This window comes from Colius striatus, chromosome Z (genome assembly GCF_028858725.1).
Source record: "Colius striatus isolate bColStr4 chromosome Z, bColStr4.1.hap1, whole genome shotgun sequence".
In the NCBI taxonomy this organism is placed as follows: domain Eukaryota; kingdom Metazoa; phylum Chordata; class Aves; order Coliiformes; family Coliidae; genus Colius; species Colius striatus.
Window position 1 is genome coordinate 55,070,149 of NC_084790.1, and position 21,004 is coordinate 55,091,152.

General features: G+C 35.7%; 1 protein-coding gene across 1 annotated transcript in view; it reads right to left on the reverse strand.

Moving 5' to 3' along the window:
- Nucleotides 1-21,004, reverse strand: part of PTPRD (protein tyrosine phosphatase receptor type D) — a 202,478-nt gene that overhangs the window by 20,923 nt on the left and 160,551 nt on the right. The window contains 2 exon segments of the mRNA XM_062019439.1: nt 12,129-12,283; nt 12,842-12,961. Of these exon segments, the coding sequence (XP_061875423.1) occupies nt 12,129-12,283; nt 12,842-12,961 (275 nt within the window).

A 21,004-nucleotide genomic window follows, 5' to 3' on the forward strand; every position in this document is an offset into this window, starting at 1 on the left:
AGGAGTTGTTCTTATCTCAGTTTCCCTTCAGAGTTGATTGTCGTTTTTATATACCAATACATGTCATAATCCTGCTTTGCATAGAGGATTTCTATGATACACCTTACTGTAAATAACCTGATTTCTTCGATTATCCAGATAAATAAAGAAAAGAAATTGAGATAAATTGTATTTCCCTGTACTGTTCTATCTGTGCACAAGGATTTACTGTGGGTTTTTTTATTTCAAAATTAATTCATTTCTCAGCTATCCTCCTCCTGATTTTCCCACTTCTTTAAAAACAATCTTAAATATTCAGTGGACTGCATTCTGTATTTCATGTCAAGAGCAAGTATCCTAAATGTATCTCCTCTGTGAGATTTGTTGAGTTTCAGTGTATATTTTATGTTCTTTGCACTGTACAGTGCATTCACAAAGCATTCTTCTCATTATGCATTTAAATGAAGAAAGAAAAATCTAAAATTTACTGAAAAAGTTTAGTTAAACAATTTAGAAAAAAGAATGTATTTTGAGGTTAATTTTAAAAAGACATCTTACTGTGACTTGTTACCTTCAATTGAAGACTGATCTATGCATGAACAGCTGTAGTAAATATAGAAAATGATACTTCTATGTAATTTATGAGAGGAAGTACACTGCAATCCTACCAGCAATAAATAAAAGTGAAGATTACAGCATGGCAAAGAAGTCAATGAGCAGAAATTACGTTGCTTGCTGCTAACAACTACTCCTTGCTTTCTTTGCATTTCAGCCTGTTTTGCATTCTTAGGGTGGAACATTTTGAGGAGTTGTTTTGTACTTTTGCATACTTCTGTGCTTCGATTACATTTTCATGTGGAACATGTATAAGAGCTATTACTCTATCTGTGTGGGCAATAGTAAGGTGAAGAGATGCTATCTGAAAATGAATTAAAGAAGGAGGGAAGAAATGTGTTCTGCAGTGCTGGATAACACGATGACTTTGAATGCATTTGCTAAGCACTAAAGTGCTCCCTAGTTTGAGTCTTTCCGAACCTCTTCTGATTCTATGTGTTTGTATACCTACTGTGGTCAACAACTGTGGTTTTTTTTCTTAACCCTGGCTGCATTTAGGATCCCTGTTTTTATAGACAGAACACTACATTTGCCATTTGTTATGCTTGGGTTTTAGACTGACAGTGATGAGGTCCCAGATTGTCCTGCACTGGCTATTTTTTCTGTACCAATTACTTTTCAAAGCCCTAAATGAACTGGGGTCTACCTGTCTCCTTTCCCCCCCCCCCCTTTTTTATTTTTTTCTTACTTTGAAAACTTGGAAATAACCTGAAATTATTCCTCAAGATTGAAGCTGATGGGACTTTAGTAGTAGACCCGCTGTTTTGGATCTCAATCTCAAGATGTTCTCTCTAGAAACAGAGAAGAAAAAATGATGAGGCTTCTCTGACGAGCTCATATCCAGGCTCTCGCCAGGCCTCTGTTTCTTAGACCACAAGATGAAAAGAATAAATATATTTACAATATCTAACAATGCTCCACAGACAGCTGAAGAGCCTGGATACTGGTACTGTTTCTGATGTTTCTTTTCTTTAACCTCAACAATCTTTATATCAGCAGGAATTCTCTGTAATGTAAAAGAAAATCAGGTTTTGAGAGGTTAATGTCACTTGAGCATTTCATGTACCTTAATCACAATTTGTCATTTAGAGGTTGGACACTAATCTCTCTTTTCTTCAGGATTTTGAACTTTATGAGGAAATACTATAGACAAGTTATAATGATAATCATGGGGATTTTGCTGTAGAAGTTTCAAAGTATCTGTAAAATGAGCTTGAATGATACTAGATAATTCACAAACAATTCTCAAACTATCTTTAAAATTCAGATGACAAAAAAAAATAGGCCACAATGCAGGATTCACTTTGAACAGTAGTCGTTGACAAAAGCTGATAATAAGTGATGAGACCCTGAAGTAAGTCAATAAGAGTATGAAAAATGAAGAAAGATTAATATTCAGGACAGAATACTGATTGGAAAGCCTCCATGAAGAGATAACAGGACTATTTTTAAAGCTGCATTTTACTTCTAGAGATGCAGAGAGATGATTTAAAGCGGCTTTCATGCTGATTACTTTAGATAAAAATACAGCCTGTTCGAAGTTAGCCAAACATGCAGAATAGCCAAGTTGATGCAATGTGTTCCAGTATACTGTGTGTCCATGGATATTCTGAAATTTCCTGTAGGTACAGCTGGGAAATCTCAGAGATACCCCTTTCCAGAATTCAGCTATTGGGTTATAAAAATATTTTCACATTTCCTGCAGATGGCTGGATTCCTTTCTTCACTCATAATTTTAATTCAGAATTCATTACGGACAGCTGCTGGCTCTGATAGAACCTAATTGCTCTTTTACTAGACTCAGCTGCAAGCAGTCAGATTTCCTTTTCCTTTGTAGAGTATATTATATATAAACATGGGTGGGGAGAAAAATAACCAATTAACTAAATACATATGGATAAAATGACTCACTAAGAGTGCTGATCAAATAATGTATCAAACTACAGCTTAGGTCAAAGGAAATTACAGGCCTTGTAGGACATGATAATATATATATGGAAATAATTATCAGCACCAACATATTTGTAATTTGAGATAAAACATTGAAAAAGCATTGCTTCTGTTAAAAAAGTCTTACAGAAAATTATTACATTTAATAAGAGGCAGGTTATTTCACTGACTGAAAAGCCATCCGTTTCCAGGAGATCTGCACTACCGAAACCATTCATTGGCCAAATGTAAGTCACGCCTCAGTACCTCTACTGAACAATTTAGCAAGTATATATGGCATAATTCTGGAGCTATTTTTGCTGCCTTCTCTCTTATTAAAATATAACAAAACAAAAGAAAACACTGTCAAACAGTTACTGTTACTAAGGCTATAGAAAAAGTGTATGTCTCAAAAGAGGGAGCAGAGACAATCAGGAAAAAGACCAGGGATGCGGTCTTCCCTGCCATGTCTCTCCATTTGACAGGTACTGAAGCAACTTAGGGCATTTTACCGTCTTAGTTTGCTTTGGTGAACAAACGTAAGGGAAAACTGTAGACATGTAAAGTAGGAAACAGTGTTGATGACTCTTTTCTCTCTTTAACCTAAGATGTTTAGTGAAATGAAGAGACACATGTTTAAAATAACAGTAATAGATATCTTCTAACATGATGTGTGAAACTACTTGTCAGAGAGTAACACTTTGATAGAACAAAAAGTAAAACATAAGACTGTCTGATTTTGTTCTTCAGATTTGTCTCGAATCATGAGTACGAACCAGTATGTACTAGCTGCAGTAGCTAAAGGAGGAAAAGAATTGAAGTCCTCATGAAGAAATGTTAAACTAGTAACTAACTGCTTGTTGCTGAGGAAGAAACTTTACCGAAATATTGACATTGGACTTTTATACTTTTCCCTGAGAGACTTGCCATTGTCAAAGGCAGGATGCTGGCCTAGATAGACCATTGATTCTATCTAGTAATAATATTCACTATGTTTCTTTACAGATTTCTGACTTCTACCAGAAACAGAATCTTACCCTATGCAGTCATAGCAGCTTTTTAGGATTTCAAAAGATAATCCAGCTGTAAATCACAGCAGTGGGGGTATAATCCCCTGAACCACAGGCTAAGTGCCAACCAAAGATGGCTTATTCACTAGGACTGATTTAATAAAAAAAGACCACGAGTAGGTATTTTCTATTATTTGAACCTGCATTAAAAAATACTGCTACTACTTGTTACTTGTCTCTGAATGTTAATTTTTTTCCCCAGTAATACTGGAGATTTTACACTTCTAAACAACAGAAATCCATACTGTACATACAGCAGCTTCACTTCAGGTTTTAGATTTAGCTGGTTTGCTGTGCAGAACTGGTTTCTAACTTAAAACAAAACTTGAAAGTGCATCAGCATCACTTTGCTTGTGTTTGATACCACACAGAGCTTAGAGAAGAAGAGATCTCTTTAACGTTTACAAATATGTAAAGGGTGGATGTCAGGAGTATGGAGCCACGCTCCATCAGTGATGTCCAATGACAGTACAAGTGGCAATGGGTACAAGCTAAAACATAAGAGGTTCCGAAGAAATACAAGAATTTTGTGCACTAGAACAAGCTGCACAGATGGGTTTTTGAGTTTTCTTCTCTGGAGACATTCAAAACCCATCTGGACGAGTTCCTGTGTGACCTCCTCTAGGTGGCCTTCACTGGCAGGGCAGTTGGACTAGATGACCTTTAAAGGTCCCTTCCAACCCTTGAGATTCTGTTTTTTTCCATTAAAACAAAAATATCCAGGTTCCCTAGTCAATCCTTAATTACTCTGCACTTTGTCACATTAACTACTACGTTGTAATCCTTGTCACATTCGTGCTTCCAGGTTGTCTTATGTGAACACTGAAATGTATGGAAATGGAGACCTAAGCTAGTAAGACTCAGACTGTCTTTCACTTGAAGAGTTATCAGTTGAGGAAGGTATGTAGTAGGTTTGTGTGGCCAGGCTTTTGTAGTTGGAAGACTATAGTGGTGGCATCTTTAGAAAACAGTTGCTAGAAGCTTCCACAGTGCTAGTTGGCTCTAAGATAGACCCACTGCTGACCAGGGCCTGGCTAATTAGTGACTAGGGTAATGCCTCTGTGTATAACGTATTTGAGAAGAGGAAGAAGTTGCTGAGCAGATGCAAAACTGAAGCAGCAGCAGAAGAGAGTAAGAACATGAGAACAACATTACCACAGACATCAAAGTCAGTGGAGAAGTAGAGGGAGGAGGTCCTGAGGCACTGGAAAAGATACTCTCCTGTAAACAATGGTGAAGACCATGGTGAGGCAGGTCTTGCCCCTGCAGCCATGGAGGCCAAGTTGAAGCAGAAATCCACTCACAGCTCAGGGAGGACCCCACACCAGAGCAGGTTAATGTCTGAAGGAGTCTGTGACCATCTGAGAAGCCCACAATGGAATAATTTCCTGGCAGAACCTGGGAACCCATGGAGAGAAGAACCCATAACAGACTAGGTTTGCTGTCAGGACTTGTGACCTTGTGGGAGACCCACACTGGAGCAGTTTGTTCCTGAAGGACTGCATCTCCCATGGATGAGTCCCACATTGGGGCAATTTGTGAAGAATTGTAGCTTGTGTGAAGGACCCACATTGGAGAAGTTCATGGAGGACTATCTCCCATGAGAGGGACCTCACAGTGTAGCGCTGGGAAGTGTGAGGAGGCCTCCACCTGAGAGGAAGCAGCAGTAAAGTTTATCTGTAATGAACTGACTGTAACTCCCATTGCCTGTCCCCCTGCACTGCTGGGGGAGATGAGAGGGGGTCCTGGGAAGAAGGGAGGGCTGGGGGGAGGTGTTTTAAGATTTTTTTTTTTTAATTTCTCATTTCTCTACTCTGTTTTCATTGATGGTTAATAAATCAAACCAATCCTCCCCAAGTTGAGTCTGTTTTGTCCATGATGGTAACTGCTAAGTGATCTTCCTGTCCTTATCTTGATTTATGAGTCCTTTGTTATATTTCTCTCTCCCCTGTTCAGTTTAGGAGGGGGAGTGATCAAATGACTTGGTGGGCATCAGGCTCACAGCCAGGCCTAACCACCACAGTAATTTCATCTTTGCAATAAAAATGATCCTAATTAATGACATCCAAATTCAAAAGAGCGAAAAAAAATTCCAGCATTACCCAGCCAATACTGCTTGTATCGGCATAGAGATTCTGGTTTTTGTCTGTATAATTGCATGAACATAGAATAGCATCTAGGTGAAAATTCTTTTTTATTCTGCATAAAACAGCTGGGGTCTTCAAAGGTGAAGCTTTTGAAATCTCATTTTTCCCAACCTTGAAAGTTTTCATAGCAAGAATGTTGAACTAAGTCCCAACTTCTTCCCTGTCTGATACCACTCATTACACAAGCGATTATCAAGAGTGTTTTAGTAGACCAATGGCTTCTCAATCAATGTCTTGGTGGGACATCAGTCTCTGTGTTTCTGTCAGCTGGCACTTATTCACCTCTCTTCCACAAAGTTCTTTTTATACAGCTCCAGTATCTTAAACAGATATTAATCTTCTAATGTATCAAACTCTGAAAGCCTTGGTGTATTTCATATCAAGTACACGTAGAAATTAAAAAACTCCCAAGAAAAAAGTTCTGTGGAGACACAAAATGATTCCTAGTCAGTTATTCTGACTGCATGGTCAGAGTAACTGAGACTATCAATACAAACAAAATACCATGGACATTTACTCTTTGCTGCATTTTTTGTATTAAGAGGAGCTAAACTTCCTAAACAGAGTCACCAATTATGCACTAAGAGACTTTAACAGCAGCCTTATCCCTTTCCCTTTGCTTTGTATTTGTGAACATGAGAAAAAAGTTACAGTAATGAGATATATGGTGACCTACAGCTAACAGTTGGAGACAAAATAGTGTTACAGTGTTTTCATATATGGATTATAACCAGCACAGTCTAATACACAGTAGCAACCCAAGAGCTGCTGGATAAACCCATGTGAGTAAAGGCAGAGAATGTTTAGAGTATTTATTATATTAAAATATTTGTCATACTAAAATGCATTTATTATCTGTTCCTCTCCAGAGTTTTCAGCTGTTCAGAAAAGTTAAGAAAGTGCCTGAGTCATTCTCAGGGAAGGGAGAGGAAAGGATGAGGAGCTTTCAATATTTCTCAATCTTCTTTGAGAGATTTCCGAATATGTACTAGGGGGATTTTCTTTCCCACCACCGTGAAAAAGGATAGGCAGTCATCTGCAGCCTACTCACTGCCAGGATTTGAAAATGAGCACTTGTGAGCCATGTGGGCAAAATGGTGGGGAGGCTCAAAAGATATGGTGACTGGAAAATCACTGCCTTAGAAATAAATATATTTCTATATATTATTTCTATATATATATATAAAATATATATATATTTATATGGATATATTTGTAAAAAAATTATTCTTTATTCTGAAATATTGAACAAAAATAAGTATTCTACTTTAAGACATACAAAGTTATGTTGTGTGCTGTTATTCCTTCTAAAATTAGCTTTTTAGTGTGTTAACTGGTTATGTTACTATACTCAGACACAGATTTACTTAAAAGTCACATTCTTCCAAACATCCAAGCTTTTCTTTTTGTAGTAGCAGCATTAACAGTATCTGCCATAGTTCACACAGTATGTTAAAAGATATGTCCCATGGTGCTGGTATTAAAATGAGATATTCAAACACATGTGACTGCACTTACATGTTAAGCTTTTATGCAGTGTTACTGAACCAGCTACTAAAGTTTCTGTGATGTTTTGAAAATATTGTAGCATAAAGCTCCAAACACCCTCCAGTGCTATTTTATTGTGATCTGATTAGCACCTGTTTGCCTGCACTAATCCAACTTCAAACAAAAATGTGTGCTTTCCCCACTATCATTAGAGTACACATTACTGCTTCACTAGTACAGAATCCTAGGGTTTAAGATTGCTTTTCTTTTTTTTTAATTAAATAAACCTTTTTTTCTAGATCAGCTCTGCAAATTAAGGCAAGTTGTGCAGAGATACCAGTTGAATTGATATGACTCAACCTCTGTGTAAAAGGATAAAGTTTTAAAATGTAATAGTCTGTAAGTGAAAAAAAGTATCTACCTGCATCAAGTATTTCAAACATCACAGAAAAATCTTCAGATGGGTTATTCTAAATAAGACAAGTGAAGATTTGAACACACACAAAAATAGTATCTGCTGGGTGGGACTGCTAAATTTCTGTTGTGTTATTATTTTTTTTTTTTGCCTCCAGCAATGCAATTCTTTACACGGTCCATTCTTCAATTGTCACCTTTTTTCACTTTTGAAACAGGATATTAAACTAGGTTATCATTTACTGAGACCTTGATAGAAATTGGTCTGAGGCAACAGTCATGAACTGGACCTCTAGTCACTTTGATTCTCCATAAAATAAACAGGCATATCTCCAAACCACCAAGCAAACTGGAAAAACCTCTTAATCTCTCACCGTGAAGTGGACTGAAAGACAACTGTTGGTCAATGTTAAGGCAGATAGGAAGAATGTAGGAAGGAAAAGCTTGGGCTAAACCTTTCACTTACAATACCTACATAAAAGTACAGAATTAATGGGGGAGGTTAATCCCCAAGCACTAAAATTTAGATATCTGACTCATTTATTTATCCTTTACCCAGGCAGGCTTCTGTTGCTTTTATTGGGTGTTTACCTGAATCAAAAGTGAAAAGGAGCTCAGCTTTTGAGCACTAAGAAACTGAGCAAAATTCATTGAAACAATGTAGAAAAATAGCCTCTCCCTGTACTTAGTTGCCTGTGTGATTTTTATGGGTTAAAATGATTATGTGGGAAGATATTTCATAATGAGTTTTTCACACAACAATATGGTAAGAAACAGTGAAACAAGCTTGAGAAAACAGTGGAACTGAAAGATTTAAACAGATTACTATTAGAGAAGTTCACAGAATAAAGAGGAGTTCAGAGACTGGAGAGAAAAAATATTGAAAAAACAGACAAATGACTGAGGATGAGAAGCAAAGGAAAGATTGGAATGGAGAAATTTATAAATTGAGCAACAGAGAAGAGTGAAAAAAAAAATCTGAAAGCAGATTCTAAGAAAAAAAACAGGTAAAATGCAAAGCTTCCTTTGTTTTTCTGTTTCAATATAAATGTTTTTCTGAGCTTGAAATGGAATGTTTAGAAAAGTCCAGTACTTTGATTTTAAACTGAATGTGAAAATGTTTCATGTTGCTGAATGAAAGATCTATCTTTTAGCCTAAAAAACCCTGTTGTGCTGATGGTCTGTCAATGCTCCTCTTGGGATTTTTTAACTAATTTAATGTCAAACTTGATAAGAAAACACAAATCTTAAGATATAATTTTGTTAAAACATGCCTGAAAAAAGCACCCACATGAACGTCAGAACTGCAAGAAAGACTAGTAGTTTATTCCTGGTGGTCTGTCAGGTAGATAGTCAGTACATTAACATTTATGAGTTACTGAGTACATTAGTAAACCTTTTATTGTCCACGACACTTGCTGATACATGCCCAGACACATAAAATTTTTAAATACTGACACATAAATTTGTAAATTTGCCAGAAATATAGTTTGATTAGTTCTTTTGTTACTGGACAAATTATTGGGAGTGGGATTTAAAAGGCTTCCTAAAATAAACAGGATATCCGGAACTCTGCTTTGTAGAGGATAAGTCTAAAATCTTGACGTGTCAAGACAAAAAGCTTCAATCTATTTATTACCAGGATATGCATATTGCATTGATAAAAAAAAAAATAGTAAATTAGGAAAAAAAAGCCCCTCAACAGGCAAGAAGTCATAGTATTTAACCTGATCATCCCTTTCACTAAAAAACACCACTAATTAAACACATTTATAAGATTATAGAATCATTTTGGCTGGAAAAGACTTTTAAGATCATTGAGTCCAACAACTAACCCCACATTGCCAAGTTCACCACTAAAGCACATCCCTAAGCACCTATCTACATATTTTCTAAATACCTCCAGGGATGGTTACTCCACCACCTCCCTGAGCAGCCCACTCCAGTGTTTAACAACCCCCTTATTGAACAAGTTCTTCCTAATATACATTCTAAAATTCCTTTGCAACAACTTGAAGCCATTTCGTCTTGTCCTATCAAGAGGATGTTATTTTTGCACTCAGAGAATTTAGGTAATTATACTAAGTTAACAACCTTCCCAAGTGGGACGATTCACTTCTGTTAATTTTGGTTTTGATTTAAAGCACAACATTGTCACTGCTGAGCACATTTGGAGATATGCTACATATGGATCAAGCTGACAAAATTATAAACGAGACAAGCTAAAATTCTAGGCAGTATTAAAAATCTTTTAAGATCCTTTAAATACAGGTACAAAAAATGTGACTACATTCAGGAAAAAAATCAGTAAACTATAAAAACAGATGTGTATTATCATTGACATTTATTCCACATTCCTAACCATGGTGTTTCAAAAAAATATGAATTATCTATCTTCCATGTTCCTTGATCTTTTCTAAACTGTCCATAGCTTTCAACATTGTGTTCTGTTTATTTTTGTCTTCCTGTTGACTTCATTTTCCTGTTTCATATACAAGATTCTCTTTTAACATTCAAATAACCAGCTTCTATGGCTGGTTTACCAATATGTAAGAAGCCAGAACTAGAGTGGGTGCTAGGTGTTAATCCTTGTATATTCCTGTTCTTCAGTTTTTGGATAACAAAAACAAGACTGGTTTTCAAAGAAGCTAAGCATTTGTTCACTTTCAGTGAACAGGGGTAGTAGCTCTCAGCCTTACTAACTGAAGACATCCCAAAATGAAGTTCACAAAAATCAGTGATCTTAATAATTCGCTTTGAAAGGGGCAGCACTCATAGAATCATGGAATGTTAGAGGTTGGAAGGGACCTTTACAGATCATCTAGTCCAATCCCCCTGCAGAAGTAGGTCCACCCAGATCAGGTCACATAAGAACAAGTCCACGTGGGACTTGAAGACCTCCAAGTAAGGAGACTTCACAACCTCCCTGGACAGCCTGTGCAAGGATTCCCTCACCCTGACAGTGAAACAATTTTTTCTTATGTTTAAATGGAACCTTTCTGTTCCAGCTTAATCCCATTACCCCTTGTACGGTTGCTAGATACAACAGAAAAAAAAGGGATGCCCCAACCTCCTGAAATCCACTATTTAAATACTTATAAATATTACTGAGATTGCCTCTCAGTCTCCTCTTCTCTAGACTAAACAGTCCCAGATCCTGCAGCTTTTCCTCATAAGGAAGATGCACCCAGTTTGGTGTAATCAGCAAACTTGCTGAGGGTACACTCTGTCCCTTCGTCCAGGTCGCTGATGAAGATGTTGAACAAGACTGGCCCCAGAACCGATCCCTGTGGAACCCCATTGGCCACAGGCCTCCAACTCGATTCTATGCCATTGATCACCACTCTCTGGGTTCTGTCAGCCAGTTCTTGATCCATCTCACTGTCCACTCATCCAAGATACACTATCTGAGCTTTCTGATGAGGATATTGTGGGAGACAGTGTCAAATGCCTTGTTGAAGTCAAGGCAGACAACATCCGTTGCTCTCCCCTCATCTAGCCAGTCAGTTATGCCCTCATAGAAGGATATCAGGCTGGTCAGACAGGATTTACCCTTGGTGAATCCATGTTGACTCCCCCCGATAACTGTCTTTTCCTTCATATGTGTAGTGACAACATTCAGAATAAGTTGTTCCATCACCTTTCCAGGGAAAGGGTGTATGCTTGTATGCTATAACAATGAATTGCTGAAATGAGGGGCATCTATCTTACAGCTTCCTTCTATCATGATTGGAACATATATTCTGATCATGTTCTTATGACTCTTTTTTTAAGGCTTTCTAAAAGACTTATTCTTGTCAAAGAATTCCAAAGAGTCTTCATCTCTTCCTTTTGATTTTCATTACTTCAAGAATTTTAAGAGAAGTTGGTATTTTCCTCTTTAAAGTTTATTAATTCAGACTTTGTAATGCCTAAAGAGGATTGCTACATTGCAAAGAGCATGGAGCACTTATTTCCCTGGAACTGAGCTCTCAGCCTGTTCACCAGGTATATATCCTTTGCAGTTCCAGCTCCTCACAGTCCTAAACTGAGATTTTGACCTTGAATACAGGTTAAAGTTTTGATGTATTTTCCATAAAAGTGGCAAGTTATCTTTCTTAATTTTGATATTATTGCTTCCATACACAATGTAAGTATGAATTTCAAAAGATGCTTCATTGCTTAAAAATTACTTCCTTCAATATTCAAGTTCCTAAATCAGCACTATTAGCTTTCTGTTTCATGCCACCTTATGAATACCACAGATATATTTGTATTCTCCCTGCAGACATTCTCCCTGTAGACTTTTAGGCAGTATAAAGTTAATTCCTCTCACACAGATAAAATTAAATAATTCTGTGCCATCCAAGTAGGAAGTGCCATATGCACTCCAATCAGTCTTTTCTTTGACAGAAATCTTTGACTCATAAGTCTCTTTGAAAGAGACTGCAACAATACAAAGCAGTACTCTTGACATAACATGCTTTGAAAGAAATTCTGGGCTTACCTGCAATGTACAACCATAGGTCCAGCATCAGGTGGGTTGCAGGTCTTGACTCGTCGCAGGAAAGCTAAGAATGGTGTTGGGTGTTCTGGGACACCATGGTCAGGCCAGGCAGTGAATTGGAACTGTCTCACTTCCCTTTTCTCGCTTGAACCATTCTATGAAATTAAAAAAACTTCATGATAAAACCACCACTTGATGTGATATTGTCGCTTTTCAATAAAAGTACTATGGAGGTACATATATACCTGCAAAGTATATTTAAATCATATGTGGAGCCAGAAAAAAATGCAACTCATACTGTGGAGGGCAATGTTTCTTATATTCTAATCTGCAGAATTCAAACAATATGAGCGATTTACTATACTGCACAGTAATGCATCACAACTGCCAGAGCTTTAGTTAATATTTCAGTTGGTATTTTTTTATAGTGAGAGCTCTGTATTTAGTTATAAAACTCTATGGTGTAAGAAAAACACACTATGCCTGTAGAAGTCTCATTGATCAGTGCTGATAGAAGAAAATGAGAGAGGGAAGTGGAAGGAGGGAAAGGGAAGAAAAAGAGTGAGGAAATAAAGGGGAAAGACAGGAAAGGCAGGAAGTAAAAGATAAGGGGGCAGGGTGGCAGAGGAGGGTGAGAGTGATAAGCAAGGGGGGAAGCGAAGGACAAAAGCTGCCTACATTTACATTTTAAAATATATTGTAAGTATATATACCTTATAAAGTGCAAATGTTCGAACACAGTACGTTGCCAATTCAACAGTGTCTAAAAGGGTCACTTGTATTAGACCATAAGTTTCTGTGCCCCTGCTTGGCCAGTATTGATCACACTTCACCTATAGAGACAAACATGTAACTATTTAATACATTTTTTATTGACATTTATGGCATATATGAGTATCACTTTGGCTTTTTAAAGTACATGGAGTTAAAATGTTCAACAGTTGCTAAGGTTCCCACACAGGAAATTTATTTTAGCATCCACAAGAATTGCTTTTCTCATAGTAGCTCTTACAGTACCTTCTTCCATAATGGGTTTTTGTAAATTCAGTGGGACAAATGATTAAGATAAACTACTATGTATAGATGCACTAAAGACAAAACAATTTATAGTACCTAAAAATATGACCTATATCTTCATTAAGTCACCTTTCACAGCCCGGAATTTAACAATGGTACTAATCCAGTAAAAGTAGGCAAACAGGAGGCATACTTCACCTGTTTCACGTTAGTCTCCAAACATAAGAACAGTTGCATGGATGTTAATATTTAGTATGTAAAGGAATATGTCTGTAAAAATATGGGGTTTTTTTGTGAAATAATTTAGTACACAGATAAATGAAAGAACATTGGAAATTATGAAGTGCACTATGAATGCACATTTTCTTTCTCAGATCAGTGTTATAAAGCATGTAACAAAGTTGTGTTCGCAGGCATTTAAAAATTGAGAGAGTTCATCCATAATGTTTTAAAAGATACAGGACATTTAATTCAGATAAATCTCCGTTTCAAAATACCATAGTTTAGAATAAGATGAAGAAATCTGTAGAAGATGACACAGAAGTAACCTATGTTTATCATTGAGACACAATATTTTTTTTCAGTTAAAAATAGTATTTACAATGAAAAATATCATGAAAAAAACAAATGCTGAACCCCTAAACCAATCAGAAACATAGTACAAAGTAGTGTAAGGGTTAAATGATTAAAAATATTTCACTTTTAGTGACTGATAGGTGAAATTCAGGTCAGTCTCCATTCTAATTATAACAATACATTCTTATTGAATGTAAAGAAGTGTATTCCGAGTCCAGTAATAATACATGGCATTTGTTTTAAAAAACCTCTTTGTTAACCACTATAAGCCAGACTCATACTGAATCCGGTGAGAATACACAAGATGAAAGAAACAAGAGCAGAATATTGCACAATATTTCTGATAAAAATGTGAATTATCATGCTAATTCAAGAGAAAAAGTCATCTTTCTTTCAAAATTGAAAATTTTTAAAAATGCATCTTTGAAACTCATGTGTTCATCAAATTTTTCACTCTGCATGACACATTGAAAAAGACTTAGCACACTGTCAAACTTCCCAATCTTGAATAGCTTTTGCTATTATTTGGAGACTCACAGGTTACAGATCACTAATCATAGTCTGAGAACAAGTAATTTGGATGAAGAGGAGAAAAAGATCTAACCGGTGAGGCATATGATGAACAATCATTAGAGGGAAAAAAAAAACCCAAATTTTTTACAGGAATCAACAGCTTAATTTATGGAGCAGGAACTTGAACAAAGTAACTAAAAATGTTTATTGATACTACAGTCTTATAAATGGAATCAAGAGCATAAAAAATACTATTAAGAATTCCTTCTTTGTGGCACTTACTGAAATACTGAAAGAACAAGTATTGCAGGTACTTCATGACTATCACTGATTCACTTTCAAGATTCCTAATACTAAAAGAAGCTACCAAGGTCTACCTTACCAAGAAGCTACCAGACAGATTTATTTTCAATTAAATTTTTTCAATATAAATCTATTCCCACTTTATTCTGTATACAGTGTAACTTTTGTCTATACTGGTTAGCCAGACTTTAGATGAACAAGTTGTCGTTTATTAATTATTAATTCCTTTAGAGTGATATACAGTTTTTTTCACGGAAAATGTTGATATGGAATAGTTGTTCTTTGCTATCTTGTCAACTACATGTTCATGATAAACATCTGACTAAACTTTCCTGGTTTGTACATTGGGGTTTTTTTTGGAATAAAAATAGTAGAATACATTCTTTTAAAAAAACGAAAACAATGTAAAAAAGGTCTGGCTATGCCTTTCCATGTCTAAACATGTAGTTCTCTTCTTTACCCTGTAGTTTTCATATGTATCTTGTATGCACAGAGAAGCAGCACCAGCTTCCAGAAAGCATATACAAAAGTACTAACCAGCTCCATCACTACAAAGACTTTATAAAAATAACTTGCAAATATAACGACAAGAAATAAATGTTCAACATAAAAATTTATTGGAAATTCAGAACTTAGGAGTTTACCAGCATCTTTGCAGGGAGCATAAAATAGTTGTTCTATTTTTATTTTGTGTAGTAATCTAACGTTATGCATATACTCAGATTTAGAAGGTTTTAGAGGATTGCTTTTTTTTTTTTTTTTCCAGGTAGGCTGCTCCTTTAAGCGCAGAATTTATTTCCTATATTTTTAATTTATTATTTATCTAACATAAACTCCAATCAGTTTATAATTTTTCATACATGTTTTCTTTGAGAACTAGTTTATGCAAAGGGAGGACTGCTGCTGGAGGCAGTCACTAACTGTTCAAAATTAAACACAATTTGTAGACAAGTGTATATATTATTTGAAAGTGGAACAAATGAAAATAAGTATCAGATTTTTTAGAAAGAAAATCTTGTTTCAAACTGATGTGGATTTGACCTTCTGGAAGAGCACAGGAAGCATAAGTTGATGGAACTACATCTTTTATTCTTTTGCCCCTTGATTTTTCTTAGAACAAGTGGTCTTCTTCAGAGACATGCCCTTACCTGCCTCCTACACTCTTTTACTCTGTGATCATAAACCTTACATTCCCAATACTCCTAACAATTTAGATTCCAATTTATCTTTGTGAGAGATCAGAACAATGCTTTCTACTCAACTTTACCAGCAGCAGAGAATGAAAAAATATAAGTTGATTCTTAAGACACTCTTTTCTGAGACGGATTTCTTGTTAAAATTTTATCCTATGTTAAGAACCTGGGCTTCAGCCCTTGTAAGTTTATTTTTCACAGGTCACATATTAATTTTTTTTAAGGAAAAAAAATCTCAAACCTCATTCAAAATGTAACAGTAAATGCAAACAACTCAATTTCAAAATTATTTGCTTTTTTTTTTTTTTTTAGCTCTTTGTTTTGTGTTTGTTTTCCCTGTAGTACCTTGTTTGGAAAACAGGCAACTTCAAGGTGGTAAGACATGCTGATGAAAACATGCATCTTCCTTTAGAAATACAATTACAGAGTTTATTTGATTTCAGAGTTAGTTCATAATACACCTGTGATGAATTTCATGTCCTCATTTGCCCAGTTCCAAGGGGTGATATTTTCCTCTGCAGACTATATTCACCTGTACTCAGTTTGAGCTTTTCTGTGCCACTGACTGTACATGGTTACAGAAAATAGCTTTCACCAATCAATCTCTTGCCTGTCGCTAAAGATGGTAAGATGAATGAAACAGACAAATGAGCACAAAAGAACTCACTGGTGATTTTAAGGGGTTTTTTTTAAAGGTAATTTCAATTACAGCTAATGACAAGCCTACCTTTTACTACTGCTTTCACTGTCTTATGCTCATAGGTTTTACACTGCCAAAACACCACATCTGAGATCAGATTAACTCTCAAAAGAGTACCTTTTACATATTATAGTAGTAGACACAGCTAGAAGACATAACTAACATTCCCTTAACTTGTCTCTCAAACATGTACACATTTTCTTTCTTCACATTTTTTCCATTCAGAATGTGTGAATCCTCACTCTTCATGGAGCAAGTATTCAGTGAAAGTAAACACTAAGAAAATGTAAATGTTTTCTTTTTCATTAAAAATGAAAAGCTGGAGACCAGTTCAGACTCGAGGGGTTTAAGTAGCTACAGAGTTCCTAAGAATATTCGTTGATATTCACATTTCAACAAGTCATAGACTGTAGAGAAGGTGCTGCAATGCATCAACAGAGTTGATGGAAGTATATTTCCATATGAACATGTGAATACAAAGACTCCTGACATTCAAGGATAGAAAAATAGTTTTCCAGTATAAAGTTCCATTATTCATGTTGAAAAGTTCCTTCACGTAATTTTTAATGAGTCAACTGTTACAGGTTGTCTGAGACTATAAGGACAAAACACAGATCATGAAAAAGACAGCAAACCAGGAATAGGCAGATTGATATGGTATATTCCTTGCAGTAGCAACAGCATATAAATATGCTGAATCTGGAACAGGAAATAACAAGAATATATAACAAACTTCTTGCTCTGGTTTTCTTAGTAATAACAGTCTTTTGACACAAAACATCTAAAGACATTCCTCCTTAAAAAATAAAGTCTTGCTACAATGATATTGAACAATAATAATAATTATGTAATAAAAAAAGTAGTGTCAGTTGTTGGCTCTGGAAATTGCCTCAAACCCTATCAGCCTAGCTTAGCACCTCAGATATTCCAGGCCAATATTCTGTCTCGAAGCAGTTGTTACTTTGATGTCATTTTCCTTTTTCCAACAATGACTTGCCACTTAAAGCTTAGACTGATTTGAGCCTAAGGATTATGGTTGCTAACATTAGTACCTAAGACTGTAATGCAAAGATTTAAAAAACAAAACCAAAATGGAATACAGAAATAGATTTTTTTAGGCTTTATTTGAGCAAGATTTGGTCAAGTGTCACTCATCCAGTTTGTTCTAACTCTAAATGACAGATTAAAACCATAATCTATTCAGAAACAAGCATGAAATCAACATTTTATCTTTTCTTTTTCAAAATCTGAAGTTTTAGATTTTGCATTTAGAAAGGTACTGAATTTAATAGGAGCCTACATTCTGAAAGAACTGAGCACCTAGACCCATCCTTCCGAGTCTCACCAAATATTACATCTCAAGACTATTCATCACTTTTGGAAATTTTGGCTTAGGTGCATTGTTCAGTGGTGGATGTGGCAGTGCTAGGAAAACAGTTGGACTCAATGGTCTTAAAGATTCCATGACTGTTGAAGCCACTCTGATTATTTGGAGTTTACAAAGTAGGAAGGAAATCAGCTCTTCTGCAGTTCAATATCATTCTAAGGTGTTAATTATAGTATCCTTGAGAAAGGAGTTCCAAACAGGATTTGGAGACAATATAAACTTCATAACAAATCTTCATAATAAACAAGCCCTCTAATAAGTCTGCAAATAAATCCTCATTACACTCTCACTTTCTGAAATTTCTGAGATATTATTAGTAGGCAAAGAGTTAATCCTGAAAGATAAGTAATCATTAAAAAGATGACCCCCAACTTCTTTCCATTGTGATCGTTGTGACAATGTGGTATGGTTATTAAAACAAAAAGGAGCAGATGTTAAAATGAATCCTAGGCATATTTGAAATGTGTTTTCCATCTCATCTTTCATCCACACAAGCCAAAATCAGTTCAAAACTATATTGAAGGCATCAATGTGAGATGCATTTTTTGAACTCTTCATAACAGCAGGGAATGCAGGGTCTTAAGTGAATTCATTTTGAAGGATGAGTGTGTCAAATGGTTAAGTACAGCAAGGTTTTCCAAAAAGGTCTTTGAAAGGTATATATGAATGGAACAGAGGGGGGAAGTGAATGGGCTGACTACTTATTGCTTCACCTTCTTTCTGAACCCAAGGATAATCACTTTGTGTGGCCTGAACAATCCTTTCACTGAAAAACATCATGTATGTACGGTATGAAGAATATACAGAACTATTCAGATTACTATTCAAGTGCTCTAATGAAGATTTTCTATTATCCATGCAAGAAAGATATCTCTTTTAGCTATTATGTAAGAAATCAGTGAAACAAAATAACTAAAAGAGTGAAACAATTACATGCTATTATTCTTACGTATTTTGGTCATATGAAAGCCAAAACAGCATGAAATTGTTAAACAGTACATTTGAGAACATTTTGGGGATCTTAAGAGGTTTCAGCTTGGATTTTGGTTTTTGAATACGACTTTGAATCATGGTAAGCTTTCTACAGTAAATGTATTACACGGATAAAATTCTTAATCACATGAATGCATTTCATGCAGTTCCTACGATATTAACCAGAAAGACCACCTAGAAAAAACTTCTAATACCAATACATACTTTCCGGTCATCAGCTGTATCTCACTTCCTTAGAAAACTGGAAAAGCTTTATAAATTATAGAAAATGCAAATCATAATAGTCTCTTTCAGAGACATCTGTTTGAAGAATTTAAATTTTCTAGATGTATTTCTCACCATACAGGAGACCTAGTCTTCAATCTTTCACCAGAATCTGATAAATAAGGAAATATGGGGGTTATATTCCCTAAACAATACCAAATTCCTTCACTGACCTTTTCAAGCCTGAAATTCCTTGAAAGAACTCCCTGCACTGAACTTGTCAGTTTCAGTGCTAAAACAAACATGAACTAATCATTGCATTTTGAAAACAAGTATGCAGAATTTTCAATTTTGCAAGGAAAACTTCTAATTCAACATGCCAATGGTCTCTACACGTGGCATAGTTCCTCTGTCTGTACTGAGAAGAACTACATGAGGTAGTAATGTATGTCTTACCTTAAGCTCAAAGTGAATGAACTAAGCAAATAAAGTCAAATTACAGAGTAACAATATGGTTTTAACAACATCACTCGCAATATACTTGCCTTGGGGAAATAGTGTTTTTGAGAAAATTATCAGTTTACTCCAATAGGTAAGGGAATCTATTTCATTTATAGACACAGAATCATGATACACACACACATGAAAAGAAAAAAATATGATTGCCTCGAAAAACACTTGTGGCAGTACCAGGTATTGCTGTATCATTTCAGGTGGGACTGTGTAAACAGTATGAAAGCTTAAAGTGGAAGAGACCACAGAAAAATTGAGTTTGCTCAATTCACGACATGTTTTGGATGTTCTTTATCAGTTTAACAAAAAACACCTTTGTTGCAAAGCGTATTTCTTCCTTCTAGAATCCCACAGTCAGGGAAAACGCCTGATTGCCATGAAATTTTTAACAGCCTTTCATATGCTAGATTTCCTTTATACTTTCATACATAAATCCAATTTTTTCTGACTTGCCCCATGCAAAATTTCTCCAACTTCTGATTATTACTGTTCTCTTCTAGGTGCTCTGTAACTTACCGGAATACTTTCACATGGGGCATTTATTTTATGTGTCCTCAGTTCCAAAAGTGTATAAGCTAAATAACTAGACATGGCATGCCAACAATATTTTGAGCCTATCTAGTGGTGTTACAGTATTTCCCTTCACACGAAATTAACTCTCCTTATAGTATGGCATTTCCACAGCTATTTTGCTGGGTGACGTATAGCCCGAGTTTTAGCTGAGGCACCTTGGCACAGCACTTCCACTTGTAATGTGCCTAGAGAAAGAAACCTTAAGGTTTATTAATGAGTCAAGCTATGTTAGTACACATAAAGGCTTCGATTCTTACACAAATTGAGCACCTATGACTGACTGCATTTCACTGAGACTTGAGTCTGTCCCTGTACTTGTGCCTCTGAGAATCCCTCCATAATGAAGAGCCATATGGTTGAGTTTTACAATTCTGTCAGGGTAGCTGGTGGTTCCAGTTCATACAATGGTGTAGGGATTCTTGGACTGTCGCCATCACATTCTGTTACAGTGAAAAAAAAGCCAGTACAAACCTACACATTTTTATTTTTGTTTTTTGTAAATCTGGTGAACACACAGTCTACTTGACTTTGGATTTTTCTACGTTGTTGTGGGTTTTTTTTGCCAGCTCTCTCAATCATTTTTCTTCTGACTCTTAGCATGCTGAAAGAACTAAAGAAGTGAAATCAAATTCTGATAGCACATTGCTGATACAAAAGTTATCAGTTTGCCATTAAAATTAAGGAGTGAACAATGACAAAACTTTACATTTAATTCTTCTTCAGTAAAACAATACAATTCAGTATGAAAAAATGTTACCTGCAACATGTGTCCTATATGCTAATATGTCTGCTGGGAGAGACATTACCCACCTCTTACAGATAAAGACTTGTATATTTTTCTAGTTGCTGTAAAATGTTTATGAACTTTTAATTTATGATTTCCTATGTTTAAATACATAGTTTG